Source organism: Theropithecus gelada, chromosome 15, assembly GCF_003255815.1.
Source record: "Theropithecus gelada isolate Dixy chromosome 15, Tgel_1.0, whole genome shotgun sequence".
Taxonomy (NCBI): domain Eukaryota; kingdom Metazoa; phylum Chordata; class Mammalia; order Primates; family Cercopithecidae; genus Theropithecus; species Theropithecus gelada.
The window spans coordinates 43,488,209-43,514,765 of NC_037683.1; the positions used below are offsets into that span (position 1 = coordinate 43,488,209).

General features: G+C 47.0%; 1 protein-coding gene across 2 annotated transcripts in view; it reads right to left on the reverse strand.

Moving 5' to 3' along the window:
• Positions 1 to 26,557, reverse strand: part of TMOD1 (tropomodulin 1) — a 92,816-nt gene that overhangs the window by 52,686 nt on the left and 13,573 nt on the right. For both annotated transcript variants that reach the window (XM_025358634.1, XM_025358633.1), the window contains exon 2: positions 17,010 to 17,177. In XM_025358634.1, coding sequence (XP_025214419.1) covers positions 17,010 to 17,129 — 120 coding nt within the window. In that variant the 5' untranslated portion in view covers positions 17,130 to 17,177. The remainder of the gene's footprint in view (positions 1 to 17,009; positions 17,178 to 26,557) is intronic.

Genomic DNA, 26,557 nt, shown 5'->3' on the forward strand with positions numbered 1-26,557 from the left:
GGGAGGATCTTTTGAACTTGGGAGGCAGAGACAGCAGTGAGCTGAGATTGCGCCAATGCACTCCAGCCTGGGTGACAGAGCTCCATCTCAAAAAACTAAAACTAAAAATAAATAAATTTTTAAAAATGGGTAAGTGATCTGGATAGACATTTTTCCAAAGATTATGTAAAAATGACCAAAAAGCTCATGAAAAAATGCTCAATATTATTATCCATTGGGGAAATTCAAATCAAATCCAGAATGAGATACCATTTCATAGCCAGCAGGATGGCAATAATAAAAAAAAAAACAGATAATAACAAGTATTGATGAGAATATAGAGAAACTAGAACTCTCATACACTGCTGGTAGGAATGTAAAATGATAAAACCTTTTTGGAAAATAGTTGTGCAATTTCTCAAAAAGTTAAACATAAAGTTATCATATGATGTAGCAATTCTGCTCCTTGGTGGAAAAGAACTGAAGATGTATGTCCACCCAAATGCTTGTACATGAATGTTCATAACAGCATTATTCATGATAACTAAAGTGTGAACGAGTCTAATGTTCATCAGCTAATGAATGGATAAACCAAATGTGGTATATCCATACAACTGAATATTATTCAGCTATGAAAAGAAATGTAGTATTACAACATGAATGACCCTTGAAAACATCATACTAAGTATAAGAAGCCAGATACAAAAGGCCATGTATTATACGATTCCATATAATATATGATATGTACAGAACAGTCAAATCTGTAGAGACAGAAAGTAGATTAGTGGTTGCCTAGGACTGGTGTTATGGACTGGAATGTTTGCCTCCAATTCATACGTTGAAGCCGTCACCCCCAGAGTGACTATAATTGGAGACAGGGCCTGTAAGGAGATAATTAAAGTCAAATGAGGTCATAAGGGTGAAACCCTGATCTGATAGGATTGGTGTTCCTATAAGAAGAGATGCCAGAGAGCTGCTGCAACACCTCCTTCCCCAACCAGTCACCATGAAAACACACAGACGGAAGCTGCTCCTTGACCAGAAACTGACCCCTCAAGACCCTGATCTGGGACTTCTAAGCCTCTGGAATTGTGCAAAAATAAGTTTCTGTTGTTTAAGCCACCTAGTCTGTGGTATTTTGTTAGAGCAGCCTGAACAGGCTAATACAGCTGGGAAGGTTGAAGGGAGATGGACAGTGACAGCTAATGGGCATGAGGTTTCTTTCTGAGGTGATGAAAATGTTCTAAAATTGATCACGATGCTTATACGACTCTGTGAATATGCTAAAAGAACAAATGGTGCTTTTTTTTTTTCTTTTTCTTTCTTTTTTTTTTTTGAGATGGAGTCTTGCTCTGTCACCCAGGCTGGAGTGCAGTGGCGTGATCTCAGCTAACTGCAAGCTCTGCCCCACCGGGTTCACGCCACTCTCCTGCCTCAGCCTCCTGAGTAGCTGGGACTACAGGCGCCTGCCACCACGACTGGCTAATTTTTTGTATTTTTAGTAGAGACGGGGTTTCACCCTGTTAGCCAGGATGGCCTCAATCTCCTGACCTCATGATCCGCCTGCCTCAGCCTCCCAAAGTGCTGGGATTACAGGCGTGAGCCATCACGCCTGGACTGAATGGCACACGTTAAGTGGATGATTGTATACTATGTAATTGTATCTCAAAAAAGCTACCATTTTTTAAATGGCATATGTCATTTATGGGAGAATGATAAAAGTGGCTAATGCAGTAACTGCACCAAATAGTCATGGAATGCTGAGGACAGAAAGCTCTTCATGTGCCAGTGGTTCATGGTGATGCTGAGACTGACCAGGCTAGAGTTGGCCAAATTTCAAATGGTGCCTGTTTTACAATGTAATTTACTTTATGATGTAAATTAGTTGTGGATAAGTTAAATGAACCTGAAGATATCGCCATAGAGCTCTCACAATTATTAGAACCTAATACTGACTCTCAGACCCGGGCTACCCAGTAGGTGGGGAAAAGAGTTCCCACAACCATTCTGTTGTTGGCTCTGACCAGGAGAGTATTTGGTGATCATGTATGCATAGAAAAGCACCTCTCATTCCCTTATTTCTTATTCATTCAATAAACATCTGCTAAATGAATGCTATGTGTCTAGGCAGTGTGTTAAGAGGTAGGGCTATGACGCCACAAAGAGAAATTTAAAAATTTGGAGTAACCAGGGAGATGAGAGGTGAATGGAGAAAGTAGTGTAAGATCAGAGAAAAGTTTTTCTTTGTTGATCTTTTTTTGTTGTTTTGTTTTGTTTGTTTGTTTTGCTTTGTTTTGTTTTTGAGATGGAGTCTGGCTCTGCTGCCCAGGCTGGAGTGCAGTGGCACTATCTCAGCTCACTGCAACCTCCACCTCCCAGGTTCAAGTGATTCTCCTGCCTCAGCCTCCTGAGCAGCTGGTATTATAGGTGCACGCCACCATGTCCCGCTATTTTTTTTTTTTTTTTTTTTTTTGTATTTTTAGTAGAGATGGGTTTCACCATGTTGGCCAGTCTGGTCTTGAACTCCTGACCTTGTGATCCACCCACCTTGGCTTCCCAAAGTGCTGGGGTTACAGGCATGAGCCACCGCACCTGGCCTAGATAAAAAGCTTAATTACACATAGTTATTCACTAAATACATGGTAATCAAGATCCTAAAGGGAGGGGAAGGTCTACTTTACTGAAGCAAAGAAGAATCTATAACAAGCCTATAAATTACATTTAAAGGTACACTTTCATGGTGCCTGTGGGAAATTGAACTCATTTAACCTATAAGGAATTTAAATCTCAATCTTAAAATGTGCACAGGATAAATTTGCTGGGCAAGTGTTTTTGTGTGTGTGTGTGTGTGTGTGTTTTTTTTTTTTTTGTCGTTAGTTCAAAGGGAAGCATCAGTCTGACTCCACCAAAGCAGCCATCAATTTATTAGGGGCACTGAAAGTCACATGCACTTGTCACACAAACATCCTTACCCCAAAGACAGGTTGTGAGCTTTGTATATAGGAGTCTGAGGAAATCTCCATGTCCTATTTAACAATTGGAAATTTGCTTATCTGAGGAGGGCAGTGATTAACACCTGGATGATCTTTTTATCATTACCCGACAGGAAATTTAGTGCGGGTTTTAAGAGGAGGAAATTCTAGATTATCTCTGATCTTAAGCTAAAATTACATAATAGCTGTGAGTTACCTGGGAGTGGTGGGGACTGGGGCACACTGGAGTGTTCGTGCCTCCACACTACCCAGCTCCAGCGAACTGTTGACATGTAGGAATGTGGATGTTGTTATTCGATCTGCTCATTTTTTGTGTGAAATCTCTTGATTTTAAAATATTGACATATAGTCCAAATATTTTAAAAACAATGTTCAGGCCAAATAAAACATATCTGCTAGGCAGACTCGGTCCATAAACTGCCATTATGCCACATCTGATCTAAGGTTCCTAGCAAACTAAAATTCCATGTAAGAAAGCCAAAATATTCATTCATTTATTTCACGAATATTTACTGTGTATCCTGCCCATATCAGGTGTTGGGCTAGAGAAAGCAAGAGGTATACACATAGGTTTTAAATTTAGAATTTTTAAAATTTTGAAAATACAAGGTTTAATTTGTTCTTGAAAATGACTATAGAGGTGGAAATTTGGCAACCTTTCCTGTATTCAGTTCCCAACTCTTGATTTTTAAAATGGCGACTTCCCCTTAAATGTTGTAGAATTAAAACTCGGATGTGCAGCTTGGCAGGCTAACATTGCAGTCTAATTTTCACACCCACACTCTGGAGTCCAGTTGTTCAAAGGACAATGGAAACTTGGACAGATCCTTAACTGTGCCATTAGGAGCTCTAACACCCTGCAAACAGGTGCCAGTAAAGCTAAATATCAAGTATCCGCACAGTTATCATTGCTATAGATAGGGCTTCGTGAGAAGTCATCCTGGCTAGAACCTTGTGGGCTTGTTCAGATGTGCACACATAGGCAACACACATGCACACACACGTACACATACACGCACACAGATGTACACACACACAATCACACATGTGCACACACATGTGCACACATGCACATGCGCGTGCACATGCATGCATGTACACATGCATGAACACACACAATGCATTAAAAGGATCATAGATTCCTGGCAGCTCAGAAATATAAAGCCCTAAGAGATCCTCTAGACCAATGATTTTTTTCATTTTCCAGTGGGGAAACTGAGGCATAGAAAACTGAAGTCACTGGCCCAAAGTCACACAGCTTGTTAGCCTCACAGCTGGGAAGGCTGAGCTTACATAAAAATGACACTGTATATAATTAGCATGTATATATATTAGCATGGTCAAGGATCTATATAACTATCTTCAGACTGGTGGCTCACCATGCATAAAACCTTTCAAAACCCTTACCCTGGTTCTTCACAGTGACAAAAAACAAGGAATTTTTATCACTTTTCCTAAATACATCAGCTATATCTAAGGACGAGGGAATACAAAACGTGACCCCTGGGTCTGGGCTCTGGGGTCCCAGGTTCCTATTCTGTGACTGAATTACACACAGCTTCTTGGAAGAGGACAGGACAGGTGGTACAACCTCTTTATCAGGGACTGGAAGAGGCCAAGGGCCGGGGAAGGGAGGGGCTTCGCCTGAGGTAATACACTGGACTGAGAGCCCGGGACTCTTGACTTCCATCCCACAGAAAACTTTCCATCCCACCTGACTGCCGTCCTCTGGGAACAGATCCTGGAAACCAGATGTGGCCGCACGTGAGAGCCAGGTCTCCTCCCCAAGTGTTAGAAAGCCAGCTCTCCACTCCCCTGCTTATCAAATGAGTCTCAGTGTACACATGGAGAAACCAAGGCCCAGGGGCACTGAGTAACTGGGTAGGAGTGAAACTAAAGTGGCCTCACTTTTCAAACTTCCAGCTGACTCCTCTTCCCTCCTCCCATTTCAAACAATTTAACCTAAGTGTGCCCTAGACACCCACCCGCCTCCACATCAGGCCAGGCCACGCCAGGGCAAACCTTTCACAGGCCAGCAGCTCCCCTAGTTGCCTTTTACAAGGGATTTGACTGGAAAACAAAAGTTTTTAACTGGCTTGAGGATTTATTTTCCAGTTATCTGCCAGGTCTGTTTCTCCTTATGTAAAACTTAGGCACTTATGGTCCCGTCCCGATATACAGAACTGCCTCTGCATTACTGGCCAGCAGCTTCCAGATCCCACTGGAAATGATTCAGTGGAGCGCTCTTCTCACATACTTTAGCCTGAGAGTGTGACAGGGACAGTGGGGTGAGCCCACTCTTGCCCCAGTCACAGCGTCTTGACGTTACAAAGGGACCAGCAGGATCCAAACCTCTAAGAGCCCCACCCCCTCCAGACACAGCCTCTGCCCCAACACACACACTCTGGGACTCTTCCTCTCCCTCTTTGCTTTCTCTCCACAAAGAGCTAGGCCTTTGGCTCAGCTGCCCTGACCTTGATGCAGGGCTGGTGAAACTCAATAACTGCCATTTCCCCAGTCAACTTTATAGGGCATTAATGCCGACGTCCAAAGGCACTCCTGTAGCCCAAACCCAGTAATTGCTTGTGGTGGCACCTATTTATCATAGCAGCATGGTCTCTCTTTGGTATTCACAGTACAAGCTGGGGACAAACCTTCCCTCCCTGGCTTTCCCCTAATCCTCCTTTCCTGCCTCATGTGCAGGGAAAATGTTCCATGTTCCTGTTGTGCTGGGGACTGGGTGTCCTGAAACAATGACGGTGTGATCCCGGCCCGGAGAGGCTCGCAGCCACAGGGGAGATACACATCTCAGTGGTGTGGTCACCTTACTCAGCCCCGGGCTTCCTGGAGGAGGTGGTCCCGAACTGAGTCTGAGGGGCCAGGGAGGAGCCAGCCAAGTGAGGAGAGGGAGTGGAGGGGCATCGCAGGGAGAGAGAAAGCACGGTGCAGCAGAAGCCCAGAAGATGAGGGTGGCATGGCCTGCTAGGGGAGGCATTAGGATCTGAGGCTGCAGTGTTCCAAAATGTCTCCTCCCATGGGCATCACCCTTGTTCCAGCCCTTGTGACTCTTGCCAGGACCACCAGAGCAGGCTCCTGGCTGGTTCCCTGCTTCAGGTCTCTCCACCTCTGCTCCTTAGACGCCACCGACATGTACACCTGATCACATCGCTCCCCAGCATACTCATAAATGCCCAACCACTTCCCTGACCTACGGAACCTCGACCAATTCATCAGCCAGGCATGAAGAGCTTTTCATGATTTGACTCCAACCTACTCCCACCTCTCCAGCCTCCTGAGCCTCTTCCCTTCATCAAGTAGCCCATGTTCTAGCCACTCCAGGCTGCTCCACATTCCACAGCCACGCCCTGCACTCTCCCACTGACATGCCTTTGCTCAGGCTGTGCCTTCCACCTGGAATTCCATCACTCCAGCTCCCCTGCATTAATCTTTCAAAGCCCTTCCCTGGGGCACCCTGTTCAGCGTTTGCAGGGTTCTCCATACTGATCTGGTGAATCTTGCTCCAAACTCCCCTAGGCATGTTGCCAGTTCTTGTATAATGCTCATCTTACTCTGTGGAGCATATCTATGCTGTATGTCTCTCCCCAAGGATACCGGGTGCCCCTCACGGGCCAGCTGGGATATATCTTAGTCTTCCCTGAATCCCCAGCACCAAGCCTTGAATGCTAAGAGAATGTGGTCTGAGTTGTCCACAGTCACACAACACTGATGCTCCAGTTGGGAACAGGGTGGTAAGACTTGGACTCCCTTCAGGCCCACGTCGCATCTGCTATCCCAAGCCATTGGCTTTTCCATCCAGCTGCTGTCCCCAAGTGGGTTTTGGGGAGAGGGACATATTATGAAAGGTGTCAGAGTTGGGGAGTGTCTAGGATGAGACCAACGTTCACTGTTGTGGGTTTTGGGAAGTGCCAAGCTAGAAAGTGAGATCTTTATAATGCTTTCTTTAAGGACCTAGATTTGGTTAAATTCCTGCCAACTCCTCTCAATCCATCTCAGGGCTTTCAGCAGAGCAGAACATCAGGCCATCACACTAGTGAACTCACAGTGATAGACTCCAAATCATCCCTGATTCCAGCTTCCCCTTCTTTAGCAATAAAAGAAAGCCTCCACCTTTTAGTTGAGCTCTTGGCTGCTCAGATTAAAGGCTACACTTCGCAGGCTCCCTTGCAGCTAGGTTGAGTCATATAATTAAGTTCCAGGCAATTATATGAGAAGTGTCCAGTGGCAATTTCTGGTAACTTTCCTTAAAAGGGACTTGAATGATGGCTTTTCTCCTTTCTTTTATCCCTCCCCGCTCTCTACCCCTTTTTCTCTATTTGGATGCCTGGAATGTGGCTATTATGGCTATAGGGCTAAATCTTAAAATGGCAGAAAGATGAGCTGGACAGAGTCTAGGACTCTGAGAAGTCTGGGCAGCTGAGCTGCATCCCAGCCCTAGATTGCCTACCTGTGGACTTTTACTTGAGGGATGGATAAAACACTGCACAAATCACATTTCTCTGAGTCTCTGTTACTTGTAGCGAAGCTGCACCCTACCTGATAACCTGGGTTCTCAGCCAAGGGCTGCAAGGCCACAGATGGGGCACTGGTGCTCTCTAGTTTTGGATTCCCTATCTGTAAAATGAAGGTTAAGAGCCCTTTTATCTTGAAACCTCAGAATAAAGGTTTAACTCCATACAGAAGCAGCTTCTTGCTAGTCAGTTTTACCATCACTGGGTATGATCATTCACTTTCATTCAACTGAACAGACACTGCATTATGGAGGTGCTCTGCCAGGGCAGTCACATCTGGTTGTGCAGGTTGTGCATTGCACTAAGCCAAGGACATGATTCACTCTCTAGTCTATGTGAACAGTGTCTCCTGGAGTACAGCGTGCAACTTGCACAACTATACCTGGCTGCACTGTATCTGTGGCCATACAGTATGGTTCCAGTCTCAAAAAACGTACATTCTAGTGGACAAATCATATACTCAGGCTCACATTTATTAAGGACCACCATGTGCTAGGCACTGGGCTAGGTGCTTTTCATCTAATCATACATGTATATGTTTGTGTATGTGTCTATTTTTTATGCTAAAACAAACATCTGCCATAGGAGGTAGAACCAGAGCTGCAAACTGAGAGGCCTACAGGCAAATTAAATGCTAACACTCGGTTGGGTTTGTTTGGCCTGTGCATTTAAATGAGCTATCAGCATTTTAAAATAAGGAGCTTACACATTTTTTAAAAATCCAGATTTCCAACATCTCTGGAAACATTAGGTGATGTGGCAATACCAGGTCTGCACTCTCATACTGGCAACAATTAGTGGAGCTGAAAATGGTGGGCCCTTTAGACAAACTCCCATTTGCCTCAGTCCCCACCACTCCCTGTTGCCTCTGACACAGAGGCCAAGGTCAGTTACTACATAGCACTGGTTTTGCAGTTGCTTTTATTTCTGAAAATGTAGATGGTAAGTGAAAATTTTCTTACATATACATATCTTTAAAAAGTGAGAAAGTAATAGATAAGCCAAGATGACCACATGGCTCAAGAAAACTGACCCATCTTCCTTCCTTCATGTAGGTCACTTACATGACATTGTGGGTACTCAGTTTGCTGCCTCCCAGTAGAAAGCGCTCAGTAGAGTGGCAGCGATGGTGAATAGAAAGGGAGACAGAAAGGCAGGGTTTAAACTTTATCTGTAGTGATTTCTTTTTTTTTTTTTTAAGAATGATCAGAACCAAATAAGGCAAAATGTTAACGTTTGCTAAATTCAGATGATGAGAACATAGGTATATACTGTACTCTCCTATGTGTTTACAATGTTTCCTATTCAACATGTCAAAATCAAAAAGGAAACAGCTCAGTGTCCTCAGGGCGGAGCAGGTGCTGTGCTAGGGGTGTGAAGGTGAAACAGTCTAAAAGGCTTCCGAGGGAGGGGAGGAAAGGTCAAGCCTTGAAAAATGGGAGGAAGTGAGGGGCTTCAGGTCAAGGAGGTTCCCCAGCCAGAGGAGGGGTTGGGAGGGGTGGTCATGGGTCCAGAGGGCAGAGGATGGGATGGGGACACACAGACGCCTGGCCTGACTTGCCCTCACCCCGCCAGGCCCGTCCTCGTCTCCGTGCACGGCCGGCAGTGTTTCTAAGGATGTGTGCCTATTTTTAGAGGAGAGATTTATTTCTTTCCATTTCAACTGTTTACTTCTGTCCTGGGCTTGCGATTCTGCCGGTTTATGTTACAAAGGAGAATCACGGCCCTGTGGACCAAATTTGTCTGCTTCCTGGATGGCCAAGAGTGTCTTTGCCTTAAAGGATATGATTTAGGACACGAGTAGGATGATTTTGTGATCGTCTGATGGGAAGCCATGTGGAGTGACAGGAAGTACCAGGTGGGCACCTTGGCTCTGCCGCTGACTTGCTGTGTGACCTTGAACGAGTCCTTTCCCGTCTTTCCACTTCAGGGTTTTGTTGATGCTTGGATGTTTCATCAGTGAAATGGTAATAATGACACCTCACAGGATGGTATGAGGATTTGATGAAATACAGAAAACACCAAGTGTGTCCAGGACAGACTCCAAAATCAGGCTTTCTCTACCGGTACCACATACGTAGATGCCTGGTGGGGTACCGTTAGATGATTTCTAAGTGTCCTTGGAGCTCTGGGATTCTCCAGTTCTGTTTTCCATTATTTCATCCTGCAATTCATGGCCCTTTGTTCTCAGAACTCTTTTTTTTTTTTTTTGAGATGGAGTCTTGCTCTGTCACCCAGGCTGGAGTGCAGTGGTGTGATCTTGGCTCACTGCAACCTCCGCCTCCCAGGTTTCAAACAATTCTCCTGTCTCAGCCTCTCAAGTAGCTGGCATTACAGGTGCACACCACCACGCCTAGCTAATTTTTGTATTTTAAGTAGAGACAGGGTTTCTCCATGTTGGCCAGGCTGATTTCGAACTCCTGACCTCAAGTAATCTGCCTGCCTTGGCCCCAAAAAGTGCTGAGATTATAGGTGCGAGCCACTGAACCCGGCCTGTTCTCAGAACTCTTGACACATTATGGACTAAGGAAGGCAGCATCTGTCTGAATTGTATCAATAGCTGTGTGATTCTGGGCACCTATTTCTTTATCTACAGAATGACATTAACCTCATCCTATGAGGATCAATCTTGTAAGATCCTTGTAAATATTTTATGAAATGATGCCCATAAAATGCTTAGCATAGCACCTGGCATGTAAGAACACCTTAGCAGAGGCTGGGTGCAGTGGTTCACATCTGTAATCCCAGCACTGTGGGAGGCCGAGGCAGGTGGATCACCTGAGGTCAGGAGTTCGAGACCAGCCTGGCCAATATGGTGAAACCCCATCTCTACTAAAAATACAAAAATTAGCCAGGCCTGGTGATGCACACCTGTAATCCCAGCTACTGGGGAGGCTGAGGCAGGAGAATCACTTGAACCTGGGAGGCAGAAGCTGCAATGAGCAGAGGTCGCGCCATTGCACTCCAGCCTGGGCAACAAGAGTGAAACTCTGTCTCAAAAAACAAACAAACAAACAAACAAAAAACCAACAAAAAACACCTTGGTAGAAAATGATGGTTATTATTATTCAGGCTTTGCAGAGGGTCTGTTGTTTTCCATTATTGTCTGTATGGTTATATGGTGTTGCAGATTCCTGACAGCTGACTTTAAAATCAACTCTTAGGACCCAGTTTCTTTACAAGGTTGAATTATCTCTACCATCTTCTCTCCTGCGAATATTTTGAGCCTTTTACTGAGACAGTTTAAAAAATGTTCTGCCTTTTCCCCAAAGCCTCATTAACAATCAATATTTACGGTTAAATTCCTTGTGTTGGTGGATTCTTCTTTTCTTTAAAGATTAGTACTTATTGTGAAAATAACATAACAACTTCAAAAGAAGTCAAGTTGGAAATAACAATTTGCTCATAATTCCCCAGTCCGCTCTCTGAGTTTCCTTCTGGGCTAGTCTCAGAGGTGCTCCCAGGGGATGGCAGTTAACAGCACAGGTTACCGGGCCAAGACTATCCAGGTTGGAATCCCAGCACCACTCACATTGCATCCTGGGCAGGTTACTTTCTATCTCTAAGCCTCGGCTTCTCTATCTTTTTTTTTTTTTTTTGAGACGGAGTCTCGCTCTGTTGCCCAGGCGGGAGCGCAGTGGCCGGATCTCAGCTCACTGCAAGCTCCGCCTCCCGGGTTCCTGCCATTCTCCTGCCTCAGCCTCCCGAGTAGCTGGGACCACAGGCGCTGCCACCTCGCCCGGCTAGTTTTTTGTATTTTTTAGTAGAGACGGGGTTTCACCGTGTTAGCCAGGATGGTCTCGATCTCCTGACCTCGTGATCCACCTGTCTCGGCCTCCCAAAGTGCTGGGATTACAGGCTTGAGCCACCGCGCCCGGCCGGCTTCTCTATCTTTAAAATGGGGCTAATGACTGAACCCTCCCAGAGGACTAAATGAGATAATCCACATAGGGCTTTGCTCATGGCACACCCAGGAAGTATTGAGTGTCTATTGCTCATAAGAAAACTGTACACTGCTCCCTGCAGAAGTCACGATGACTTGTCATTCTTAAAACCTCTCTCTGTGTTGCCCCCACTGCCAGGTACAAAGGCAATCTGAACTGAGGAACTGGCTCTGCTTCAGAGCAGCATCCACTTAACTCCAGAGAGACGAGAAAGGGCAGATCCTCTGGGGAATCAGTCAACAGCGGATACTTTTAGCACATGAAGCATTCCTTTCCCGAGGGAGTCCAAGTGCAACAATCTCATGATAAGCTCGAGTTTTTCCAGAGTGAGAGATAGAAAGTTTCGGGGACTTTTTTTTTTTTTTTTTTTTAATGTGCACAAGTTTGGAATCCTCTGCTGCAAACAGAGCTGCTTTCCAAGTCCTCGTACTCCATTCTGTCACATGACACTGGGGCTTAACAATTGCATAACCAGAAACATCACCCCTTGAAGTGTTTGTTGAATTCAGGTACTGAGACAGCCGAGAATGGTTCAAATAAATTATACGTGGTTAGAGCTGGAGGGGGCTTGCAAGGCCATCTAGGCCGACTGCATCCGTTTTACAGACAGGAGAATTGAGATCCAAAGAAGGAAAATCACGTCCGGAGCAGAGCCAGGACTGGAATCTGGACTTCTGCACCTCAGGCTCTTTCCCAGAAAAAAGAGGAATGATTTTCATACAGCAGCCCCCAACCGCAAACCTAGAGCACATCTGCAGCCAAACTCTCTCCCTGAACACTCCCATGAGGACTTGCAGTGGCATGGCTAAGTTGTGGACTCCAGACCCGCACATAGTGGCTCTGCCATCGCCTAGCTGTGGGACTTTGCACAAGTGACTTCACCTCTCAGTTTCCTCATCTGTAAAATGGGGATGATAACAGGGCCTGCCTCCTAGGATCATGATGATGGTCAAATGAGTTAATATTTTCAAAGTCCTTAGAACAGCCCCTGCAAATAGTTGAGTGCCATCTAAGCACTCATTAAACAAAAATAAAAACAGGAGGAATATGGACTATAACAGAGAGGGCAGTGGCCTTGGTGCCAAGGGACCAGGGTTCTGATCTGGTTCTGCTTGGATGTATGACCTAGAGCAAGTTCTTTCCCCTCTCTGGGCTCTGCTCCTTCTCTGAAGCAGTGGGAGGGGCGGACACCTGCTGGCCGGCTAGGAGTCTCTCATTGTCTGCGTATCTTTGGCCTCTCCCTGTGCTGTGATTTCAGAGCATGGGCCAAGGGAGGGTGAAACTAGAACTGGAATGTTTGTGCTCTCCAAAAGAAGGGAGGCCCTCTAGGCCTTTTCGAAGCTCACATACTGTCTTGCAAATCAGGTAACAGAGCTGATCTTAATGAAGGGGCCGATTGTGTGGCTGGGACAGAAACCCACTGGCCTCCATTATCTCCTATCCTCTCTCTGGTTTCTCTTCTCTTTTCTTTGAACTGAAAGAGAAAGGGGTCTTTGAAAATGCCAACTGGGAAACCACAGTGGTGTGAGAATCGCAGGTCTCAGATGGCCCATGCCTGCTCCCCACCCCTGTGCTCAGTTACCTTTCTCCTGCCAGAGCGGGAGGTGCACACACTCTGGAGCCTGTTTGAAATCCGAGTCTCCGTGCCTGCCCGGGTCCTGTGACCCTCAGCAAGCTGAGCCCCAGGTGCCCTGTCCCTCCAGCAGCACAAGTGGAGTGTCCCTTCCCTGCTCATCACCTGGGCGGGAGAGCTGGCTGAGTGAGAGCTGCAGGGGCCCTGGGTATTTGCTGCTGAGGCTGGAGGCTCTGATATGTGGGGTGGCAGACCTGAGGGAGCTCTTTGTCAGTGTGGGGGTGAAACGGAATGCAGTTCCTGGCGGATGCACTCTGGGTTCTGAGAGATCTCCTCCCTCTGTCCCCCTCCACTCCCAGGTCTGATGCTTGGCTCGGACCCTTGTCATCACCTGCCTTATTTGCAGCCACAGCCTGACCTGACCTCATCCCCATGCAGCAGCTCAGGGCAACTCAAACAGCCCAACAGGCCCGCGGGGCCCTCAGGTGCACTTCTCCCTGGGAGTGGCAAAGATTCCCCCGCAGGAGCGCCTCCCACCTCTCACCCATCTCCCTGACACCCCTCCAGGCCATGTGTCCTCAGTGTCACCTCCCAAAACCAACGAACTCTTTGAGTCTCTGACCCTCCAGGGCTCCCTGAACCTACTGAGCAAAGTCTAAACCCTTCAGTAGGCCTTGCCGCCCCCTCTTCCCCCACATTATCTATCCCAACCCCCCTTTCTAGTCTCATCTGACCCTCCACAGAAACCACACTAAGATTCCCATCCCCAGTTACCTTCCCTACACAACACTCTCCTTGTGGCCTTTCTCAAGGCCCTCACTCTGCATGGAATTAGAAAAATCCAGGGCCCAGTTCCAGTGTTACCTGCTCTGTGATGCCTCGCACCAGTAAGAGTTCATCTCCTAGCAGAGCTTCCTGTCTGCTCCGTGTCAAGCGCAGTGTATTATGCCTGTGTCCCCACCAGCCTGTGCTCCTGAAAGGCAGAGTCCCAGCCAGGCTCCCCTGTTGGTGCCCAGCACGGTGCTTGGTGCTCGGCAGGTAACCAAGTCACATTTATTGAGTTAACTGGAATTGGCTACATGCCTCTTTTGTTCTCCCTTTATAAAGTTGTTTGTTCTTGGAATTCTGTGTGACAGTGATCTAGGATAGAATTAGAACAGAATAATTTTACAGCTTGATTTTTTCTTGCCTACATGGCTTGTTTTTACTGAAACACAGGCTAATGGGGAGAGATGATGTGGGGGAAGAAAGAAACGCAAGGCTCTTTCCACCAATGCTGACTTCTGATCAACTTGAGCAGCCTCATCAGGAAACCATGTTCTCGTGGCAGGCAGGGGAAGGTCGTGAATATCAGGAAGAGGAGGACACACTGCTGGAGGGATGTGTAATTCTATGGGGCCTGGGACCCAGGAGCCCTAGGCAAGGATTCTGAGTTATCTGGAATGAAGCCACTTAATCACACCTGGGTATAAGACCAGATTATAAGTCAGGTTAGCTTAACCCTGAAAATGACCAGCCAACTCTGTTATTCCATGGCTGGGGACATCGGGGTCTAGGAAGGATGGCAGCTTGGTCCACGGTCACATGGAGTGGAAGAGACAGGGCTGGGATTGGAAGCAAAACACCTAACTTCTAGTCCTGCATTTTTCCATCTGAACTGTGCTCCCTGGATGTTAGCAGTGGCCATCTGTGTGTGAGTGAGATTGAAGTGTTGTTTTCTTTATGGATCACTATGAAACCAGAGTTGAGCAATGGCTGGTTTAAAAAAAGGATGTGATACATTCCATTTTTAATTAAAAATACACAACATGGAATGTTTACTCAGTTCAGTAACTTTCATTATCTACCTTCTCTGTGCTGGTCATTGACCTGGGTGCCTGGGGTATAGCTGTAGGATGAAGACCTCTGCCTAGGAGGCCACCTATGTCCATGCTTACTGTTCTAGTGTGACTTGCTAAACCACATACACAACCAAACAGACTTTTGACTCTTAACACTGTGTACCCTGAGTGCAGGGATGAATTCTGAGCATTAAATACACTTCTAAATGTGCCAATTAAGAAATGCAATGATAAAACATCAAACATTAAATGAGAAGGATTCTTCTGGTCCTTTGTTTCTCAGCGCATTCATTCCATGACACATGTTCTCCACCATCCTGAAGCTGCTGGCTTGATACAATGGGGTAATGGCCTTTTGAAGACACAGTTACAGTGCCAGCTAGGTGGCCACACCTTACAGGCTGGGGCAACATTCTCCAGAAGGTGGTATATGCTCTGAATCAGTGGCAGTTGCTGATGCCATTTCTCCCATAGCTAGGATACATGGGTCAGGGAATCAAGGTTGGAGATAGGAGTGGCGCCACTCACCATTACTCCTAGTGATCCACTAGCAAAACTCTCACTTATTGTTCCCACGACCCTGTGGTCTGCTGGCCTAGAAGTCTTAGTTTCAAAGGAGGAAAGTTCCACTAGGAGACACAACAATTCCATTAAACTGGAAGTTAAAACTGCCACCAGCCCGCTTTGGGCTCCTCATGACTCTGAATCAACGAGCAAAGAAGGGAGTTACTGGGGGTGATGGATGCTGACTACCAAGGAGAAATCGGATAGCTATTGCACAAGGGAGGTGAGAAAGTGTATATCTGGATACAGGAGAGCCCTTAGGGCATTTTTAAGTATTACCATGCCCTGTGATTAGGGTCCATGGAAAACTACAACAAACTAATCCAGGCAGGACTACTAATGGCCCAGGCCTTTCAGAAATGAAAGCTTAGGTCACCCCATCGGGTAAAGAACTACAACCAGCTGAGGTGCTTGCTAAAGGCAAAGAATGGGTAATGAAGCAGGGTAGTTATAAATACCAGCTACAACTACCTGAGTAGTTACAGAAATGAAGACTGTAATTGTCATGAGTACTTCCTCCTTGTTTTGTGAACACTTGTGTGTGGGAATGTGTGAGTGTGTGTAGCAAATATCTTTGCTTTTTCCCTTTCTTATTCCCTTATCATGTAACACAAGATTGTTTGATACTGACTTTACTGTTATTGATTGTATTGGCTTTGTATAATAGGATTTAAGTATCATTAATTTTATATTATAGTATTTAAGTTACAGGACAGCAAGGAGAAGAATAAACATCACTCATGGACTTTACCTCCTCTTCTGGGGAAGGTGATAGTGTGTTTTCCATTGTACCCAGGATAGTTGTATCATGTTAGGCAGAATTATGACATCATTACTGTCTTTATTTGGAAATTAGGTATGGTTTAAAGAGATGTATATGTGTGCCAAGTTGACAAGGGGTTAATTTTGGATGTGACTTGACCATGGGATGCTCAGATATTTGGTCAAACATGATTCTGGGTGTGTCTGTGAGGGTGTTTCTGGATGAGATTAATATTTGAATCAGTAGACTGAGTAACACAGATTGTTCCCCCTGATATGGCGGCGGGGGGGCATCCAATCAGTTGAAGACCTGAATAGGGAAAAAAAGCTGACCCTCCTCCAAGTAGGCGGGGATTTCCTCCTGCCTGACTGCCTTGAGCTGGAACACTGGCTTTTTTCTGCCTTTGGATTCAAACTAAAACATCTTTTCCCAGACCCAACTCTTCCTGGGTCTTCGGCCTGCTGGTTATTTGTATTTGTATTGGAACTACACCATCGGCTCTCCTGGGTCTCCACCTTAGCAACTGCAGATCTTGCCGGTCTCTACAGCCTTGTGAGCTAATGCCTTATAATAAATCTCTCTCTCTCTCCCCTTCTCTCTCTGTCTCTACACACACACACACACACACACACACACCCTATTGGTTCTCTTTCTCTGGAGAACTCTAACACAACACATTAAAAGAAAAATCTGCAAAGGCAAAGTTATTCTAACGTCATTGCCATGGAAGGAAAAAGGAAGTGGTGGCTTTAGGAAGCATCCACCTGTCCCTCCCCAGGTCCCCTCACTGGTGACAGTGTGCTCCCCTTTAGCACCTACTCACATCAGGGTCCAGCTCATCCAGCTCATTTTCCAGAGTCCTGAGCTCTTCCTCTGTGAGGGCTCCAAGGATTTCATCTTCATCCAGGTCACGGTATTTCTCTAGTTCTCGTCTGTACGACATTGTGGAAGAACTTGTCTGTGTCTCCTGAGTTTCTGTGCTGATTAATACCTACCAGAAAGACAAGAATCTTAGAAAGACCCATCTCAAATTTGCTCTCCCAGAGCAAATGGAGGCTCATCATTCACACGGTGGCCTGGGTACATTTTACGAATCACCAGGATAATCATGACTATGGTGGAATACTACACTAAGTTTGGCTAATTCTCTAATAAAACTGTGCAAGATAAAGTCCTGAGAGCATGTAAGTTAATGAATTGTAATTGGTTACAATTGGCATGGACATTAATTACAAGTAATTAATAATGGCTTTTGAGTGCCTGAAAACAATGTTATTCTTCAAGGAGTTCAAATACTTTTCTGTATAACTCTTCACCCTTCACCCTACACCCCAGAGGGAATCATGAATGCTGGAAACTCTGCCAAAACTGAGTTTAAAAGGGGCAGGGGAGTATCGATGGTTAATTGAGCACCTACTGCATGCAGGCCCGTCACCTACACCATCTCATTCAACCCTTACGAAAGGTAGTTTATAGAAATAGCTAACTTTTACTACTTTATGTCAAGCTGCGTGTTAAGTACTTCACAAGGACTTTCTCATTTAACCTATGAGGTAGGTATTTACTATTATCCCCATTTCATAGACAAGGACTTAGTGAGGTTAAGTGACTTACCCAAATGACACTACTAGGAAGCAGCAGCTCCACATTTAAACTCAGGTCTGCTGGCTGCAGACCTTCTCTGCGGGGTCACCCAGTGGCATGGCCAGGGGGCTGCCTAGTCCAGGGCCCCCATTTCTCCCCAGAGGGAGCCAGTTCAGAGGGAAGAATTGGTTTGCCATCAGGACCCGGGGAACCAGGGTTCACCTCTGCTGCTTCCCAGACTGCTCTCTCTTGCTGGAGAAGCCTACTGTTCATTTCCTGTTTCACAGATGACACCTAACGCCTGTGTTTGGACCCTGTCTCTGCTACATCCCATAACCATGACATTTTCAGACCTGTTAACTCATCTGAGCCTCTCCACACATCCTGGAGGTTCGTCTTTTTTTTTTTTTTTTTTTTCCTTTTTTATACCTTGAAGATCTTGCTGGATACTAATAGGTCTTTTCATTAAAATATTTTTATTAGTGAAAAAACTGAGGGATGGCCTAGGGCTTGACTCAGGACCCCTGACATCAGTCCGAGGGTGCTCTCTTCTCCACCACACCACCTCCCCTGAGCTAGAAGGGACAGCAGGACCTCGAGCCCTATTGTCCTCCAGCTTAGCTAAATGTAGTACCGTGCATAGAATCAGTGTGATGAGTTATATTGTGTCTCCTAAAAACTCATATATAAGGCTGGGTGCGGTGGCTCGTGCCTATAATCTTAGCAATTTGGGAGGCTGAGGTAAGAGGATTGCTTAAGCCCAGAAGTTTGAGACCAGCCTGGGCAACAAAGTGAGACCCCGTCTCTACAAAAAATACAAAAATTAGCTGGGCATGGTCATGAGGCACCTATAGTCCCAGATACTCAGAAGGCTGAGGTGGGAGGATCGCTTAAGCCCAGGAGGTCAAGGCTGCAGTGAGCCACGTTCCCACCACTGCACTCCAGCCTGGGTGACAGAGTGAGATCCAGTCTCAAAAAAGTAAATAAATAAATAAAATAAAAATAAAAGTTCATATGTTGAATTTCTAACCCCCAGTATCTCAGTAACCTAGTATCACATTGCAAGTTAGAATGTGACCTTACCTGGAAATAGGGTCATTGCAGATGTAAGTAGTTAAGTTTAGACACGGTCTTACTGGATAGAGTGGGCCCCTAATCCAATATTTTACCTGGGATCCTTATAAACAGGGGAAATTTGGACACAGACACAGCGACTAAGAGAACACCATGTGACAATGAAGGCAGAGATTGGGGTGATGCTACTACAAGCCAAGGAATGCCAAAGATTGCCAGCAAGCCACCAGAAGCCAGCCCCAGAAGGAATCCACCCTGCCAACACCTTGATCTCAGGCTTCTAGCCTCCAACACTGTGTGACAGTACATTTCTGTTATTTAAACCACCCAGTGCTGGAATTTTGTCACAGCAGCCCAGGCAAACTTATGTAATAGATATGACATTTTCCACAGCAATGTACATATGTAGACCTCCAAGCAAGCCAACCAGCCAACCCACCCATGGCTTATCTGTGAAATCATGATGGAATTTTCTAGAGTAGAGAAAAATGAAAACTGGGAAAGGACAATCAACCAATCGATCCACAAGCCGGGATTAGTTGTTAATTAAAAATAATTAAAGTCATCTAAAATAATGAAAACCAAAGTTCACTAAGCTAACAGAAAAAGTCTCTGTTTCAGAAAGCAGAGAGCACATTTTATCAGTGTAAGCCTGTGCATGTGTGGGCCTATTTGCAGGAGAAGTCCAAGTATATGACAGCTGGCTTGATAAGAAGGACTTGCTTCCCAAATACAGAAACCCCAGTGCCATCCTTTTCTCTAAGAATGGCTCAGCTTGGCCTAATGTCCTCCTTTGACCAGGCCCCAAGAATGCAATGCTCAGACCATAAATGGCCCCCCGCCACTTGATCCATTTCTATTACTTCCAAAGAAAGCACAACCAGCTGACAGTGCTCTGATATCGATGAAAAAGCCTTCCTGAAGGCCATCAGAAAGCAGCCTAATTTGGCTTTTCCTAAGTGAAGCCAGGACGGGGAGAGGATCCATGATCTCTGTGCTGGGGCCAAGAGGGACTCTAATGAAGGGCTTGGAGTCTTCCAGAAGCAACTCACAGAGATGTCCAGAACTGCCTTAAAACTAGCATCTCTTAGAGGGGCTGCAAACACAAGCTTTTGGTGCTCAAGCGGGTTTTGGGTTATATGAAGTTCCCTAGGACTCTGGACTGCAGGACTTCTCAAAAATGTTGGTATGTGGGTATACAATGGAGTCTCCAAGAGGAATAGGTTGCAAGCAGAATTCCCCCAGTCTTTTTTTTTTTTTTTTTGTATCATAAAAGCACATGTCTGAGAAACTGCACCCAGAAATGGAATCTCACAAAACCGAGTTTGGAAAACACACTTTTTGCCTCACCTCTGGGTCACATCAGAACCACACAAGAAGGGACACAGGGACAGGACCAACTGGGACACACTTCTGGGGAGCATCAAATAGGTTGGGAACCCTGTGAGCTTCTCATACTTGTTACCTCTTCCAGCTGCCTCATTTTCTAGATACTTTATAGTAAAAGCCTTAGAAAAAGAGTCATGGACAGACCCTGGAGAGTGGACCAGCCAGGCTGAGGGAGCAGGGGAGAAAGAAATCCTTTATCAAAGCCAGCTTGAGGAAAAGGGGCTGGGAAAAGAGCCAGAAAGGAAAGGAGGTGACAACTATGAGGCCTGCTGAAGGAGGGATATGTGGTGGGGCATTCGGTCTCCCCTAGAGATGCCACCCTGAGGGGTACAAATCATGAAATTTCCTAAAGAAGTCTCCTCTTACTGCATCCAGGAAAGTTAATGCACCACTTACACACCCCAAGGTGCTGTTGATTTCTAAAATCCTATTTCACAGGATTTAAAAAGCCCTTTCTAATGTCAAGAGTCCTGTGAATATTATGGAGCAATGAGGCACAACATGAAATAAACTGAGAAGAACCAAAAACTCTAAGGTAAACTATGAAGGTGTCAGTTTCAAGCCACACTCATCGACTTGGCTCACAAGGACGGTTGCTACGAAGCAGGATTCTCCTCCTGTGGTTGAGGAAATGGGAGAACTGGAGGTAGGGAAGAGACAGGGTGGGTGGGAGGGAAGCGAAAACAGTGTGTTCAGAGAGCCCACTGCAAGCTCGGTCTTAAAATACGGCTTGGAAGAGATTGTATTTTATAGCTGCTAATAAAAGGCCTCCGTTTCCTGAGAGAAGAGGTGTCAGGGATGGAGCACAGGCCTGTGCTTCATAGGACTTGTGGTTGGAGTGCTAATTGTGACAGTGATTCCCTGGGTGACGCTTGCTAAGCTCCTTCCCTCCTCTGGGCCTCTATTTGCTCCTCTGAAAAATGAAAGCATTGACTCCCCGGCTGGTTTTTAAACTATGCCAACAGGAGATCTCAGGCTCTGAAAAAGTGCCTCCAGGCCCCCGAAAAGGGTTAGGGATAAGTGAGGGGGACTCACTCCCGGTTTTACCTGATGTATTTATTTGGGTTCCATATAAAATTTCACTTGAAGAAAGGATTCTGTGGCTCAAATAAAAAGTAGAAAATCCATGGACTGGTTTTCTTGGTCTGCGTAGTGAGAGGCTAACCGTACTCACACCTGTAGGGTGTCGTGAGGATGATGGGGCAGCAAGCAGGTGAGGCTGTAGCCTGGGGTTGACTGGTGCAGTCAATCGGCTTCACAGATCTTAGCCATTATTATGAGGCTGTCGCTGCTGGAGTCTCTAGCTTCTCTCCCCGAGCCACGCTGTCGTCAGGCTCTGAGGTCCCTCAGGAGAGGATCCATGTTCTATGTGTCTTTGTGTTCACAGTGCCTTGCCCTGTGCCTGGCCCAGCCGTGTCACCCAGGAGCGGGGAATGGGCACCCCTGGGTCCTGGTTTAGGGTTCTTGGAACCCTGGGCAAGTCCCTTCTCTTCTCAGATGCTTGGTTTTCCCGTCTTTACCACGGAAAGATTGGACCAGATCTGGAGGGACTGAAAGTCTGAGAGGGGAGGGATGGGCAGGGGGCGGTGATGAAGCTGCTGGGGCTCCCAGCATGGCCCACCTGCAGCAGCACCCCTGTGACCCTGAGCAAGAGTTGGTGAGAGCAATAAAAGGACAGGTAAATATATTTAAAACACAATCACAGACTCAAGTCTTCCAAATCTGGTGTTATTTTACACTTACAGCATATCCGGCCACCCCACTTCTCTGTGGCAGAAGCCTTAAGCCTCCGCTAAATATGAAAAAATAGAATTTACAAGTTGTGCCAGGAAGTAGCACTCGGCAGGTTGGACAGTAAAAATGAGGGAGTCAAAGGCTGAGGCCATCCATCAGGAAAGCCTCAGAAATGAAAGCTCCGAGAAGGGGCAGCTCCTGGAGTACACAAGGCTCTTTTAAATCTTTCACGGGCAGCCGGTCCAGTCACTTCTGCTAATGGCTTCTCCAGCATTGCCCGCCCATGTGGGAACACTCCGGAGGAGGCACTTACGCGGCATCATCTTGATTTACGGACTTGACTTCCTTGAGCTCAGGAAGAGCTGAGTCACAAGTTCAAATAAATATTTTCCAGTTATACTGACTTGTTATTTCAGCCACAGTGAACATCTTGAGGATGGGAAGGCAAGGTTGACTTAGAAAGTCCATCCTTTATGCCCCAAATATTTGTGGATTTGTCCCTCTCTTTTGGAAGACACTTGGGCCAAAGGGATTTTATGTCAGTTTCCCTCGTCACTAAATCCTGTATCCCAAGACAATGCCATCTACCTCCCTCTCCGGAATCTCTCTTCCCTCGGCTTCAGGGATGCAAAAGCACCTGCAACGTCCCCTGTCCCTCCTGAGAGAGCTGTCTCCCTGTTACTCCCCTGCCCCCTTTAAGGGGCACCTCTCAGGGCAGCCATGCCTCATATCACGGGTCACTCCTCCACTGTCAGATGACTGGGCAGAGGGGTGCCTGGCTCAAGGGTGGCCAGTTGACTGGAAGGCCAGTGACAGTGTTCCTAGGTGGCCCAAGACAAAGAGAAAACCAAAACCCAAAGAGAGGAGTTGGGTAAATAAGCTCGTTCATTTCTTAGCATTTGTATTTGTTTCCTGGGGATGCCCCCAACAAAGCCCCACAAACCAAGTGACAGAAACAACAGAGGTGTGTTGGCTCTCGGTTCTGGAGGCGGAAGTCAGAAATCAAGAGTCAGCAGGGCTGGCTCGCTCTGAAGGTGAATCTGTTCCCAGCTGCTCTGCCGGCCTCAGGTGTTCCTCGGTCGGCAGAGGCTCCTTTCCCTGTTTTTTCCTTCGCAGTGTCTACCCTCAGTACACGTCTGGGTCCAAATTTCCCCTTTTTCTGAGGACAGCAGTCATATTGGATTAGGGCTTCCCTAAGGACCTTATCACATTCACAGGTACAGCTTTTTTTGGGGACACAATCCAACCCGTAATAGCATGGAACTGGGACAGGAGGAGAAGATGGGGCAGGTGTTGGGGCAGCTGTGGTGAAGGGAAGCTTGGGGAACCACGGCAGACGTGTGGAAGCTGAGGCAATAAGGGATGAGACTGGGCAGGGGAGCAGAGTCCTGAGGGAGACTTTGTACTGCCCATGAGAGACGGAGCACATGAGATCCACCAGCATCCAGGCCCCCCTCCCAGGCCTGGATGGTATGGTTCAGCCTGTTTCCCATGAGCCCCCTGTCCTCCCACGAGCCTGTCCAGGCGCACCCATCTGGCCATGCCCGCTCGCTGTCCTAAGGGACCTGAATGAGCTCCCACTCCTTGCAGCGAAACTCTCCTGGTTTCCCTGCTTCCTTTCTGACTCCCCCCAGGTCTCCTTGATGATGCGTTATTCTTGGCCCACCTGTTTCTCTGGGCTCTGCCCCCTTCTCACGTTCTCCCTGGCTGGTTCTCATCTTCTCCCATGTGGGGCCTGCTACGTGTGATAAGCCGAGGACACTCAGATGGTGTCTGTCCAGCCCAGGCCCCTTCCTGAGTCCCGCTCCCCACTGGATACCTCTCCCTGGAGTCCTCAGGCCCCACATGCCCAACTCTGCGTGCATGTCTGGCTTCCGCACCACCACCCTCCCCTGGCCTTGTTTGCAACTCCTCTTCTGCCTGTCAGTCACCCAGGCCAGTCACCTTGGGGTCAGCATAGACTCCCACGCCCGCTCCCCAGCTCAGGGCCAGCCTGCGCCTGACAAGGCTCTTTCTCTTTTTTAAACTTTTTTTTTTGCTCCGTCACCCAGGCTGGAGTGTGGTGATATAATCATAGCTCATTGCAGCCTCCAACTCCCAGGCTCAAGCAATCCTCCCTCCTCAGTCTCTCAAGCAGCTAGGACCACAGGTGTGCATCACCATGCCCAGCTAATTAAAAAAAAAAAAAATTGTGGAGATGAGGTTTTGCTATGTTGCCCAGCCTGGCCTTGAACTCCTGGCCTCAAGCAATCCTCCCTGATCAGCCTCCCAAAGTGCTGGGATTATACATGTGAGCCACCATGCCCAGCCTCTCCTTCCCACACCCACAGGCCCACTATCTTTTTGTTGTTATAGTTGCTTTTCAAATTGTGGTAAAATACACATAACATAAAATTTACCATTTTAACCATTTTTAGTTGCACAGTTCTGCGGCATTAAGTACATTCCTGTTGTTGTGCAACTGTCACTACTATCCATCTCCTGAACTTTTTCATTTTCTCAAACTGAAACTCTGTCCCCATTAAACACTAACTCCGCTTTCTCTCCTCCCCCAGCCCCTGGCAACCACATTCTCCTTTCTGTCTGTGTGAATTGGACTACTCCGGGGGCCACCTATGACGGGACGCACGCTGTGTTGTCTCTTTGTGACTGGAATCCTGTCTCTTTAACATCCTTGGATCTGCCCCTCCTCTCCCTTCTCACGGCACTGCCTCTTATGATCTCAGTGAGTGCAGCGGTCTCCAAACCAGTCCCCTGCCTCAGTTCTCCCTCCTTCCTGTCCTTACTCAACTCAGCCTCCAAATGATCTTGGTGAAAATCAGTCCTCCTGCTACCCCCAAGCTGAAAACTCCAACTGCTTCCCAAGCTCCAACTCCCAAGCTCTAGCTGCTTCCCATGGATGGATAGAGAGCATGTCTTTAAGGCGCACCCCTCCACGCAGACTCCCGGCACCCCTGGTTGGGATACTGCCCCCCTCTCCTCCCACACCTCTGTGGGAAGCTTTAAGGAAATAACACTGCCCCTGCCTAGTGGAGGAGACTAGGACTTCCCACATCTCTCTGTGTCCCTAGACTGAGCCAGGCAACGGCCAAGATCACATCTGACATCTGCCCATCTCAGCACCCAGCCCCTGCTTGGCTCAGAGTGAAGGCGAAGTAACTGCAGATCGAATTGAATTGTCACCCTGGGCAAGGGTGGAAAACTGAATCCTATCTCAGGCCAGTGACTGGCAGGGGAAGAAAGTCAACCAGCACTCTATTGGGTGGGGCAGGGGTAGGGTAAGGTGTGGAAGGAGTAGACAAATGGTAATGGAAGTTTGAGGGGGCTTAGCTTCCTTAGTTTTTAAGGCTGAGATCAGGGTCATAAAAGGTGGTGCAATAATTATGCCAATAACTACTCCTCTGATGTGCAGAGACCTTTGCAGCTCATAAAAATGTAACTACTTTTATGCTTGCAGTTTCATGCCTCTGGGGGCGTGTTCTCACCTGTGATGGGTTCCAGATAGAAGAGAGCTAGGAGAAACAGGGAGAGGGAGAGAGCTGAACTGAGAGGGCTGAGCTCTCTCAGTCACCAATGTCTTGATTCCAAACCATCCCGCTTCCCCTAAGGATCCCCTGTGTAAAATAGCCTCAGCTTCTCACCTTGCCTTGCTGAAAGATCCACCCAGGCAGAACCGGCTACATAATTTGCTGGGTCCAGTGCAAAATAAAACAGTGGGACCCTTTGCTCAAAAGGCAAGAAAAAAGTGCCATTAAATGTACCAAAATAGGCTGAGCATGGTGGCTCATGCCTGTAATCCCAGCATTTTGGAAGGCTGAGGTGGACAGATTGCTTGAGCTCAGGAGTTCGAGAACAGCCTGGGCAACATGGCAAAACCCTGTCTACAAAAGATAGAAAAATTATCTGGGCATGGTGGTGCGTGCCTGTAGTCCCAGCTACTTGGGAGGCTGAGGTGGGAGGATTGCTTGAGCCTGGGAGGCAGGGGTTGCAGTGAGCCAAGATCATGCCATTGCACTCCAGCATGGATAATAGAGTGAGACCCTGTCTCAAAACAAACAAACAAAAGGATAAAAATATAAAGCTCTTCCTTTCTCCCACGGTCTCTCTCTTGATCTGGCATGGTGATTTCTTTATTTTTCATTTTTGTTTAGTTTACAAACTTTTGCTAGAGACAGAGTCTCGCTATGTTGACCAGGCTGGTTTCAAACTCCTGGGCTCAGGCAATCCTCTTGCCTCAGTCTCCCAAAGTGCTGGGATTACAGGTGTGAACCATGGTGCCCAGACTGTCATGGTGTTTTTTATTTACCATTTAATACCGTGATCCACATAGGTGTCCATGTACTGCACGAGAAGCCCACTGGCTGCCAATTTCTCTCTCTTGTCACACCCAGGACTGACACATCTGCCCTGGTGGAGGGCCAGGAAGTCATGCCAGGCATTTCCCCTTCCCACAGGCCACTGGCCCAACACAATCTTCTTGTCTGCCCCGATCCAGGCAGCGAGTGTCCTGGTCCTAACCGCTGCTGCAATCCTTTTGTGCCCTTCTAATTCAGATTACCTAATGTCCTGGCACAGAGGCTGCAATAGCAT